The sequence below is a fragment of the Artemia franciscana genome, chromosome 17, assembly GCF_032884065.1.
Source record: "Artemia franciscana chromosome 17, ASM3288406v1, whole genome shotgun sequence".
NCBI lineage: Eukaryota > Metazoa > Arthropoda > Branchiopoda > Anostraca > Artemiidae > Artemia > Artemia franciscana.
Genome location: NC_088879.1, coordinates 6610287 through 6622710, shown reverse-complemented (window position 1 = coordinate 6622710; position 12424 = coordinate 6610287). Strand labels below are relative to the sequence as shown.

The 12424-nt window shown below is 32.0% G+C and overlaps 1 protein-coding gene across 1 annotated transcript in view; it reads left to right on the top strand.

Annotated features, from left to right (window-relative positions):
* Positions 1–11380, top strand: part of LOC136037754 (uncharacterized) — a 95225-nt gene extending 83845 nt beyond the window's left edge. The window contains exons 10-11 of the mRNA XM_065720552.1: positions 1401–1610; positions 6800–11380. Coding sequence (XP_065576624.1) covers positions 1401–1610; positions 6800–6879 — 290 coding nt within the window. The 3' untranslated portion in view covers positions 6880–11380. The remainder of the gene's footprint in view (positions 1–1400; positions 1611–6799) is intronic.
* Positions 11381–12424: the final 1044 nt, after the last annotated feature.

Below are 12424 nucleotides of genomic sequence, written 5' to 3'. Positions count from 1 at the left end.
AAGTTGTTGACAGTATTTTGACAATTACAGTATTTGTCATTTTTTAACAGTATACAGTATTTTTAGTTACCGAAGAGTTGAGTCACGTATTTTCGTCAGTCGAACTTCCACTGCTGGGTAATGCAGCACTGTCTTTGATGCTACTGACATACAGTAGCAAAACTAGACAGTAATAATACTGTCAAAAGTTGTTGACAGTATTTTGACAATTACAGTATTTGTCATTTTTTAACAGTATACAGTATTTTTAGTTACCGAAGAGTTGAGTCACGTATTTTCATCAGTCGAACTTCCACTGCTGGGTAATGCAGCACTGTCTTTGCTGCTACTGACATACAGTAGCAAAACTAGACAGTAATAATATTGTCAAAAGTTGTTGACAGTATTTTGACAATTACAGTATTTGTCATTTTTTTACAGTATACAGTATTTTTAGTTACCGAAGAGTTGAGTCACGTATTTTCGTCAGTCGAACTTCCACTGCTGGGTAATGCAGCACTGTCTTTGCTGCTACTGACATACAGTAGCAAAACTAGACAGTAATAATACTGTCAAAAGTTGTTGACAGTATTTTGACATTTACAGTATTTGTCGTTTTTTAATAGTATACAGTATTTTTAGTTACCGAAGAGTTGAGTCACGTATTTTGATCAGTCGAACTTCCACTGCTGGGTAACGCAGCACTGTCTTTAGCTACAAAAAAAATTAATAACATGTGAATTGTGTAAAAAATATAAGGCAAACCACAAAAATGTCAAAATTTTGGGAGAGAAAATATGGTATTGTACGCCTTAGCTACAATGGAGACATCTGTGGGCTTTTGATGTTGGACGTTTTCCTGTTTGCTTATTCTTATCTTTTATTTCGGGCAAAAGCGTTGTTTAATGTAACTTTCTAATTTTACTTATTTATTTTCATGATTTAGCGTGTCACCATTGACAAAAAGGTAATCTAGTCCTGAAAAATTCCCAACAATAGGTGTAGAATTTATAAAGAAAAATTATAAAAATCTCAAGGTTGAGAGGAGGGGGAATAGTATCATAGATCGTAATCACTATGGAGACATCTATGGACTTTTGATGCTTGACGTTTTCATGACGTTTCATTTACACATGACGTAAAAATGCTTGACGTAAAAATGCTTGACGTTTTCATGTATGCATCATTTACACATGACGTTTTCACATGACGTGAAAATGCTTGACGTAAAAATGCTTGACGTTTTCATGTATGCATCATTTATACATGACGTTTTCACATGACGTGAAAATGCTTGACGTTTTCATATATGCATCATTTACACATGACGTTTTCACATCATTTACACATGACGTTTATACATGACGTTTTCATGTATTCATCATTCTCTTCTTTTACACATATTCCTTTATTCTATATAGGCTCACCAAAGTCAAAGATGAGTATGTTATTTCCGAAGCCTGATCCTCCCGTGCGGGCCAACGCAGCTGCCCAAGCGGCGAATAGAGCTTTTCAGAAGGCATTATCCCGGTTTCAAGCAACTGCCATACAACTTAAATCAAAGCTAATCAATCTCAAAGAGCAGTCAACGTCCATTGATGGAGAAGATAATGTCGCTTGCACAGACACAGGTTAGTGTCGTAGCTGTTTGCATACATGCCGGCCATTGTAGGGGGAGTGGGGGCGCTCCCTCAAAACAGTAAGTTGTACAAAACATGTGGCCCGGTCCCATCTTTTAGGGCTTTAACTAATGAAGGTTGATAGATTGCCAAGGATCAAAATCGTGGGTAACACGGTAGGGGGGAGGCTCTTCCAAAGGAAACGCTGCAGAACAAAAAAAGTATTTCCTTTTAATTCCTAATGTTTTGATATTTATGATGTTTGTAGCTGCGTTTGTGGGAAATAAAATTATATGATAAAAAGTGATTTATAAACATAGGTGATAATAGGTGATGTGGAAAATTAAACTGAGATAGGTAATTGTTGAATTTTTAAGTATTAAAAGAAATTGGAAAATCTTGGATGGGGTAAACAATGAAGCTTTGAACAGTTTGTGATTAAGGAGGAGTGTATGTAACTATGTTGCTCTCGGGCGACTCGATGCTGCAATAAGTTGGTAGTAGTAGAAGTAGTAGTAATCATTTAGCTTTTCTTGGCATGGAGTTTGCATACATGCCAGCCATTGTAAGGAGGGAGTGAGGGCACTTCCTTAAAACAGTAAGTTGCACAAAACATGTGGCCCGGTCCCATCTTTTAGGGCTTTAACTAATGAAGGTTGATAGATTGCCAAGGATCAAAATCTTGGGTAGCACGGTAGGGGGAGGGGCTCTTCCAAAGAAACGCTGCAAAGCAAAAAAAGTTGTTCCATTTAACTTCTAATTTTTTTTTATATTTATGATGTCTGTAGCTGCGTTTGTGGGAAATAGAATTATATTATAGGAAAGTGATTTAGAAACATAGGTGATAATCAAAAGCGAAATGTTTATGTGATTAATTGAAACTTCCTGCACTTTATAACATCAATATGAATCTTTATTTTTGTATATTCCCTACAGCCATATGTGGGACAATTAGGGGAATGGGTCGACTTGTCACAAAAATGACCATAAACGTCACAAAGAGCGTAATTACCAAATCGTGCTTTTGACCATCCATCTAGGGTCAAATGTGAAGCAGGTCTTACCCGACTGAGAGAGCAAGAGTTCAGAAAAAAAATTTTAAAGGAAATTGGAATATCATAGATGGGGTAAACAGTGAGGCTTTGAACAGTTTGTGATCAAGGAGGAGTGTATGTAGCTATGTTGCTCTCGGGTGACTCGATGCTGCAATAAGTTGGTACTAGTAGCAGTAATAGTAGTCATTTAGCTTGTCTTGGAATGGGGGACCCCTAGTAGTCATACAAGTTGTCTTGGGTAATTGAACTGGTAATTAAAAATAGGCTAGTAGTGTGGAAAATTAAGCTGAGATGGGGAATTGTTAAATTTTTAAGTCTTAAAAGAAATTGGAATATCATGGATGGGGTAAACAATGAAGCTTTGTGCAGTTTGTGATCAAGGAGGAGTGTATGTAGCTATGTGGCTCTCGGATGACTCGATGCTGCAATAAGTTGGTACTAGTAGCAGTAGAGGTAGTCATTTAGCTTTTCTTGGAATGGAGGATCCATAGTAGTCATACAATTAGTTTTGTGTAATTAAACTGTTAATTAGAAATAGGATAGTAGTGTGGAAAATTAAGTTGAGATAGGCAATTGTTGAATTTTTAAGTTTTAGAGGAAATTGGAATATCATGGATGGGGTAAACAGTGAAGCTTTGAACAGTTCATAATCAAGGAGATTGAAAATTAAGTTGAGATAGGCAATTGTTGAATTTTTCAAATTCTATTTCGTTGATAGAAAAAGTTAATATTTATAATTTTTATCGTCGCAAATTAGATAGGAAAGAAACTTATATCAGAACTCATTAGTGACGCTCTTTGAATTTTACAATAGAAATTTGCAGCTTAGCGTGTTTCATAAAAATAAAAAAAAAATTTCCTTGATTGGACGTTAAAATACGAGCTTTGAACTATGACGAGCTTTAAGGAATCGTTCTTCCTTATGTTAATCGCAACGGAATTTAATCGGAATCGTAATAATTAACGCTAGTTGTAATTGTTATTCAGTTAGTGAGCTAGTTGATTAGTTAGTTAGTAGTGAGTTGTAATTGTTATTCAGTCAGTTAGTTGAGCTATAAAGAATCACTACCAAAATGTAAATTTTCGACGGATTTTTTATTTTATTGGAGAAACACTGGTGACTTATAAATGCCATCTCAGAAATCAATTATTCCTTTCTAATGATAATATCCAGTAGACGAGGGTTTGAGTCCTGGGGTCTTGGATGTTTCCGTTTATTTGCTTCGGGAAGGGGTCAGTTTTTGACTCGGTGAGCTTAGCCAGAGTCAACACAGCTCCAAATAGCGTTTTTCAATTCCAAATTAACATTCTGGCGACGGGCAAGGTTTGATACCCATACCCGCACACAGGGCGGGATGGTTTACTACCAAGTTCGTCTTTGGGACTGTCACCCATGGAACAATAAAGAAAATGGCATAAACTGCATGTAAATATTTTATAATCATCAAAAATGTTTATAAACAAGACAAAGGCCGCCTTGTGAAAACTGCAGTTTGGTTTTTTTATAGCTGTAATCTTAATTTTTTTATTTCAAAAATTAATTAATTAATTAAAATTAATTAATTAATCAATTTTAATTAATTAAAAAAAATAATTTATTTTTATTTTTAATTTCAAAAATTAATTAATTGAAATTAATTAATTAATAAATTTTAATTAATTTCAAAAATTAATTTGTCTAAATTTGAATTTCAATTTCTCAAACTCTGCTGTGTAACTGCTGTACTTGCTGAAGGACTAGTAGTTTTTAAATCCCGTGAAATTCACCTTGAACTGCCATGGTTGCCTCTTGTTTGTTTTCCATATTCTTTGATGGGTACGGGACAATTTTTATTGAAAATTCTTTTTTGGGCATATTTTCACGAAAAAGAATCGAAAAATTAAGAAAAACCTCCCCTAGATATTGCAGTAAATCCCCCTTCTACATTTTCGGGAATTGGCGCCCCAGGTGCGCAATGCACATTGGTAGTTTAAGGAATTATTTCCAAGCGACACTGTTCTATTTCACCATTATTGGCGCTATTCGTCTTACTATTAGCCAGAAATAAAGAATTCTTATAACCGTTTCCCGCTAGGTAAGACATTTACGAGGTAAGGCTAGGTAAGACCTATACCATTTAAGACGGGGCAAATAAACGGGACGAGGCTTATAAGGAAAGAATGACGTTGTATCTTTGAATCATCTTATACCTGCATTAAGGAAAGGCAGGATCTGCTCTTTTAAAAATATGTATAAGCTTTCTAAGCTTAGATCACACAACTGGTGTAGTTACCGTTTTTTATTGGATTCGTAGCTGGCTTACGTAAAGTAAGCCAAGCTTACTGGCTTAATTTTCTTTACTGGCAAATAACGATAGCTATTATTCCTCATTTCTTGGTAATATCTTGGTAAATTCTTGGTAAATAGGTAAATTCTTGGTAAATAGGTAAATTACCATTTCTTGGTAAATAGGACGAATGATGCTAGAAGCAAAAAGATAGATACCGAAAAATTTGTTCATAACCTTATATTTGTTATGGCTTTTTTTTTCTTTTTTTATTTTTGCCCAAATGAAACTTTTGGGTAGAAACTTTGGGTTTCAGAAGAACAAAATTTGTAGATTTCCTTTTTTTTTACATTGAGCTGATTTTGTGTGTACTGCTTTGTCTTTTGAGTGTATAATTGTTTTGAACTATCTAGATCTAGAGCTATTCCAAATTTCTATTCAGCGCCTCAGAGTTGAAATCCTTTGCCCGTTAGGACGGTGGCTCGAGTCCTTGTGTCGCTTGTTATTTGGTTTGGAAGGGGGGTAAGTGGTGGGACTCTGTAAGCTCAGCCAGAGTCAACCCAGCTCTAAATGGGTACATGGAGATAACTCTCGAAAGTAAACAGGATAGCATGCAAAGTCACAAAATGGCTCGCCCCCAACTCCCCATTGCACTTCCTGACCGAAGGGCCATGAAGCAGAGATTAGCACCGCGAATAGGGACTGTAAAGTCCAATGCCATATTAGTTTCTTTTCTATTTATTTTTTTTACGTTTTGTTTTCTCAAAACATAAGAAATCATACGTTTTTGCAAATTTTTGACAATTAGATTTTTTTACTTCAATATGAACGAATTTCATAGTCACAGAATGGTCACAAAATAGTCACAAAATGCAAAATCGTAAGATGGCTCGCCCCCAACTCCCCATTGCACTGCCTGACCAAAGGGCCATGAAACAGAGATTAGCACCGCGAATAGGGACTGTAAAATCCAATGCCATATTAGTTTCTTTTCTATTTATTTTTTTACGTTTTGTTTTCTCAAAATATAAGAAATCATACGTTTTTGCAAATTTTTGACAATTAGATTTTTTTACTTCAATATGGACGAGTTTCATAGTCACAAAATGGTTAATGGATTGAAAGGGTTAAAAATATTCTGCAGCAAAAAAAGACATTTAAATTAATGACTATTTAAATTTAAATCAATGGTTAATTAATTCAATAACAATCAAATCGTGTCAGATATTCCAGTGACTATAAGTTTCTCTCATATTTGCAAACCAAGTCTAAACACGTATGTGTCTTAAAATAATAATAATAGAAATAAATAAAAATGGTGTAACTGAATGAGTATGAGTCTGTCCAAAAAATGTTATTAATGCTTTTTGTCCTTGTCATTGGCAATCCAGTTTAAATGTTATTAAATTTCATATATATTTATATCAAATTGTATTATTTTTGCATTTATTATGTTATGTTTGATAAATTTTATATTATTTATTCGATCTATAAATAATAATATAATAATCCATCTGTAAATAACAATATTATAATAAATAAATAAAAACGGTGTAACCGAAAAAAAAAAATCATAGTTCAAATAATAAGTCTCCCAAAAATGTTATTACTGCTTTTGATCCTTTTCATTGGCAATCCAGTAAAATGTTATTAATTTAAATTTTATTAATTTTCATATATATTTCTATCACATTGTATTATATTTGTATTTATTATATTATGTTTTATAAAGCTTATTTATATAAAATTTATGTTTACATATATATATATATATATATATATATATATATATATATATATATATATATATATATATATATATATATATATATATATATATATATATCATGTATATATATATTTCATCTACTTTTTTCAGGTCACATTTACGAGGATGTACTCCCACCGCCCGACAATATTCCAGTCCTTAGATATGCTAAGAAACAAGAATATTTGTAAAAAGTTTCAAAAATTGTATCATTCTATCGGATTTATTAGGTTTTTTAATTGTCGCTGATACTGTATATTTTTAACTGTTTTTAACTTATGTCACTAATCTTTTCATACTGAAATTTTGAAGTTGAATTTTTTTTAACGATGATTAAAGCTGAATCTTTTTTAGTTCGAATATCAGAATTTGAGATCATATGATTATTAAACATATGATGATTAAATAAATGTATGATTATTTAATTTTTTATTTGTTTGAATTTTTTTTCAAACATGATTTTTATTATTTTTATTTTATAATTTCTTCATTTTATATGATAATTTTTTCAAGCGTGTATGATTATTAAATATATAATGGTTAAATAAATGTATGTTTATTGAATTTTTTATTTGTTTGAATTTTTTCAAACATAATTATTTTTATTTGATAATTTTTCCATTTTGTATGATAATTTTTCAAGCATATATGATTATCAAATATATGATGATTAAATAAATGATTAGATAAATTTTATTAAATTTGTTATTTGTTTGAATTTTTTTTTGGGGGGGGGGGGGGCTCTCTCTTTTTCTGAGTAGTAACCACAAAAAACAAGTTTCATTTTGTACCATTTTTGAATGTGTATTCCATTTCCATTCTCTGAGATTTTTTTTAGAAATTTTGTCAAGTCCTTCTGCCTGGCTTGAATGACCGAGTTTTACTAAAAATAGTTTTTTAGATCTAAACTATAAACTAAAAACTATGTCAAATATTCATTAGAAATGCAGCAGTTTTGTTCCCATAAATTTTTTATAATTTAACCTATTATGAATCAATTTTTATAATTTTTCTTATTTACGGACTCTTAGAAATTTTATTGGTATTTGCCTAGAGAACTAGCTGGAGAAAAGGAAACATGTTAGAAAACAATTCTTACTTCATAATATGTAGAATATAGTCAACTTATTGTATCTTTTAAAATGCGTCGAATACATTTATCTTCACTTATTTTTTTGTTTTTCCGATTTTTCTAATATATTCAATTTTTTTCAATAGCTTTTCTTCTGTTTTATATCATCCCTGAAACAGCGCATCCTTTACAAAATTTATTTGCTGACAACGTTAAAATAACTGCTGTGGCGTTAACACAAAATTCATGATAAAAGTCAAGATAATTTTATGAAAAAAAAAATTAGATAGCGCATTGTTTTAGAAAAAAACGGCTAAAATCTTGAGTTGACAGTGCTGCATTTAGCAGATTTTTCAAAATTAACATATTATTGGGAAATACTGAAAAGTTTCGTAGAAAAAGTGGAAAAACACTGGAATAAGTGAATACAAAGGTTAGCTGCATACAAAATGTATTAACTTTAATTACTCTGCATATTTTGAAGTAATAATTGTTTTCTTAACATGTTTCCTTTTCTCCACGTTGTTCTCTAGGCTTATACCATTTTATTTTGCTGCCAAATTGCAAAGTTTTTCTGTTTGATAATCTCTGTTAAAAAAAAGAATTAATTTAATGTTAAAAATTAATAATTTTTAATTAATATTAATTAATATTAATGTTAAAAAGAGTCGGAAATGCGGAAAGACGAATCAAAGTTTAACTATCAGAATGCTTCCCAGGATCTAGAATAAAAGAGATTGTCCCCAAACTATGACGATTGTCATTTATTAGACTAAACAGTTAATATAAATAGACCTAAATTTCTGAAGCTTAGCCTGGAACCCTCTCTTAGTGAAAGCTTTGACTTTGTTCTTCTTTTTTTTACCACTTTAGAATTGATTTAGAATTTTGCACTAAGGTTATAAATATAAAAAAGAAACATTTCTTTTTGCGCAACTTGCGAAATCGTTTTGGCTTTTGTTTTTTTGTCTTTTGCAACACTGTCGGCGGGGTTAACTTACTTGTTGAATTAATGCCACGCTAGACAATTGTCACTCAAAACGTTAAAACTCAGTTTAAAGGAGTCTATACTACGTTTACGCTATACTTATAAATACAAAGAAAAGTTGAAACAAAGGGGAATTTCAACGTTCGTTACTCCTATCATGGGAAATCACGGAAACTCCAACGAACTTTTACGCTAAGGTTATAAATAAAAAGAAAAACGCAAACTAAGGGGAGTTTCAACACAACTCCCTTTAAAACAGTTTTACGCTATGATTATAAACAGAAAGACAAACCACAAAAAAGTGGAGTTTCAGACAAATGGGAGTTTCAACAAAAATCCATTCAGGAAGTTTTATTCTAAGCTTATAAATATAAAAATAACCTGAATGAAGGGGTCCCAACATTCATTACTCCTATCATGGGAAATTGTTGTAAATATCTTTAAAGGAGTTTTACGTTAAGTTTACAAATAAAAAGAAAAATGGAAACAAAGGCAAATTTCTACACCCCTCCCTTTAAAATCGTTTTATGTCAAGCCTGTAAATGTAAAGAAAGACAAAATCAGAGAGATAAAAAAAAATCTCAAAATGAAGGAAACAAACGGGACTTCGGCCAGTAAAAGGAAAATACAAACTAAAACGTCTCATAAAACGTCGGTATAAAGCAAGGTGTCCAACGCTACAAACAACGGTACAATCGAGAATAATCTAAAATTAAATAAAATCTAAAACAAGAAACAAAAAGAAAAAATGTATACGATTGATGTTATTGGGATTGAACACCACACAACCTAAAGAGAGTTACTAAAGAGACTGGCTAAAATGAAAGAAAACGAATGTGAAATTATCCTTTCAATCATAAAATAATCAATTTTCTTTTGTTTTAGTGTTCATTTGCTTCAGTATTCTCATTAAAGCAACTCTATTTAGCTCCTATTTAGATTGTTTTGCTCTATAGATCTACATTTAGCTCTATTTTGCTCAATCACGCTTTCAACAATCGTATATATGGATTTTTGTTTCTTGGTTTTAGATTTTATCTAATTTTAGGTTAGCTCAGATTTTATCTTTGTTTCTTAACGTTGAAGATGCCTAAAGAAAGACAGAAACTAAATGTTTCATCAACACTCCCTTTTAAAAACTTTAGTCAAACTTATAAATAGAGAAAAATAAAATGAGAAAAAGAGATAAACAGAGATAAGAAATTAATAAAAAGAGAAAACAGAAATAAATGGGGTTCGAACAGTTCTTACTCCTTCGATATGAAATTATTGAAGCTCCTTTTAAATGAGGTTAGTGGTGGGGATCTGCTTGAGGATTATCTGTAGTCTTAACATCTTTCTTTTACTTTCATTTTGAGTATGGCTTTCATTTTGATTTTACTTTCATTTTGATTTATTTTCTTATTTGCTTTATTTTCTTTTTATTTTATTTACTTTTATTTTGAGTTTTAGAGAAATACAGCACTTTTTTTTGCTGTTTGTTTAAGTGGTTTTAATAGCTCGTATGTTTGTACTCCTTATTATAGTCAGATATAATATAGAGACAGAACTCCAGTTTTATTTTGGAGTAAATATCAATTAACTCTTATCCATTATAGGAGTTGAGAGTTTAACTACTGTAAGGTATATACCCGGGTTGGGGTCACACATCCTCCGAAAATCAAAGTTGTTACAGTTTTTTTCCCAGAATTCCTTGTTTTCATAATTAATATAATTCGTTTTTTGTTTCAGTTATTTTAAATCCATGCTTTTTCATCCATGAAAACACATTCCTGTACACATTGCTTAATACTCGTACAAAACTTAGCGAAAAATTGTTTACTAGTTACACTCAAGTCTGGCAATGTAGGGTATTATTCAAAAATTGCATTTTGGGAGGGGGAAGGGTAAAAGCTCATCTAGGTCATAGCTTTTCCAGAGTAGGGTGGTGGGTCCATGGGAATTAGATTCTCCGAGTTCACCCAGAAAATTAACGTTGGCAATTAGACATACGTTAACACGAAATACAAATCGTTGCTTTTCGTTAACGTTAACCTTCAGGGAGACTCGGGGAAACCTCGAAAAACTTTAGGATACTGGAAGCACAGGTTCAGAGATTAGTTTAATTATCGTTTGTTCAAAATTGTACTTATTGATGATTTAGCGTGTTGAATTGTGTCCTACACCCTTCCCCTCATTGCAAAAAGTTTTTCTATGTCAAATAAAATATTATATTCACATGTCTACAGGTATAGATGTTAAAAAGGCGGGGCGTAGCATCTCAAGCATCGCCAGGAAATTGCTTAGGAGGGATGGGGGTTACCTACCAGTAGCTTTGTTTTAGTGATATTGACGATTTAGCGTGTTGAATTATTTGATTCTCCTCTTTTTCTAACTTTTCCCACATTATCTTTTGCTTTTTTTTTAACTAAGCTACCTGATTTCCGTCCTTGTTTGTTTTACATAGATATAGTGTTGACAATCATAATCTTCACGTATTTAGAAGCCTGTCTGACCCAGTGATATTTCTTTCTTTTTTTACTCCCTCTGCAGACAGGTAAATTTTGTATTGCTGTGTACACGCTGTAAGTTTTTGAAATTAAAATTGAATTTAATTATGTTTTACTGGTTTAAATAAAATCTTTTGTCGATATGGCTATAGAATATTTATCAAATAAGATAATCATAGCAAACTATTTGGCTATCGAATATCAAAATTTAAGATGTTAAATTTTCAAACCCTGTAAAAATGTCTGCAGGTGCCCTTGTTAGTAAATTTTTGTTTGAATCGGCAAGAATTAGGGGGTGAAGGATTTAGTGATTTCTGAGGTATGATCCTGAGAGGGTTTCTGGGATGAGACCTAGAGCCGTTCAAAGGGGGCGTGGCAGCTACCCCGGGCGCTGCGACTGGGGGGTTGCCCACTTTTATCAATTTTTTAATTTGATTTCACTTTTTTGTTTATATTCGAGACGGGGGGGGGGCACTGTTATTAATTTTTCCCCGTGCACCACCAGCCCTAAAAAAGGTTGTGATGAGGCTTGGGGGTCCCCCCCCCAAAAAAAAAGACCGAAAAAAATTATTCTTAAAAGATGTTTTTTTTTTTGTTAAGGAGAAACCTCTCTGACACTGAAAATTTTTGTAGGTGCTTTTGTTAGTAAATTTTTGGTTCGTATCATTAGGAATAAAGTATGAGGCATTTAGTGTTTCCTGAATCATTATAAATATTTTCCGAGACTGCACTGGCTAAGTGCAGAAACAAAGATAAAGTAATTCACAGCCGGTAAAGGAAGAAGAAAAATGCAAATTTTTCGGCCAAGATCTCTGCTCAGCCATGTTTACAAAAGAAAATTAATATTCAAATAAGTAGATAAAAATTTTTTTTTAGTAGATTAGATTCGTCGTATTAGTAGATTAGATTAAGTAAGTAGTAAATTTAAAGTAGATTAAAGATTGCGGAACAAAATAAAAAGACATTTTAAAAAAGAAGAGAAAGACAATCTTCTTTATGAATTGAAAAATGACCATTTTCGTTGTTAAACATTTATAAATAATAAACGGACTTGAACTTAACATAGTTATCGCATTTAGAAGGCGAAAAAAGTAAGGGTTGTCGTTCTTACTGTCCATCTCTGGTCATTGCGCAGTTTACAAAACAATGAATGAAATAATATCTTCGAAATGAGGAAGTACTAGGAC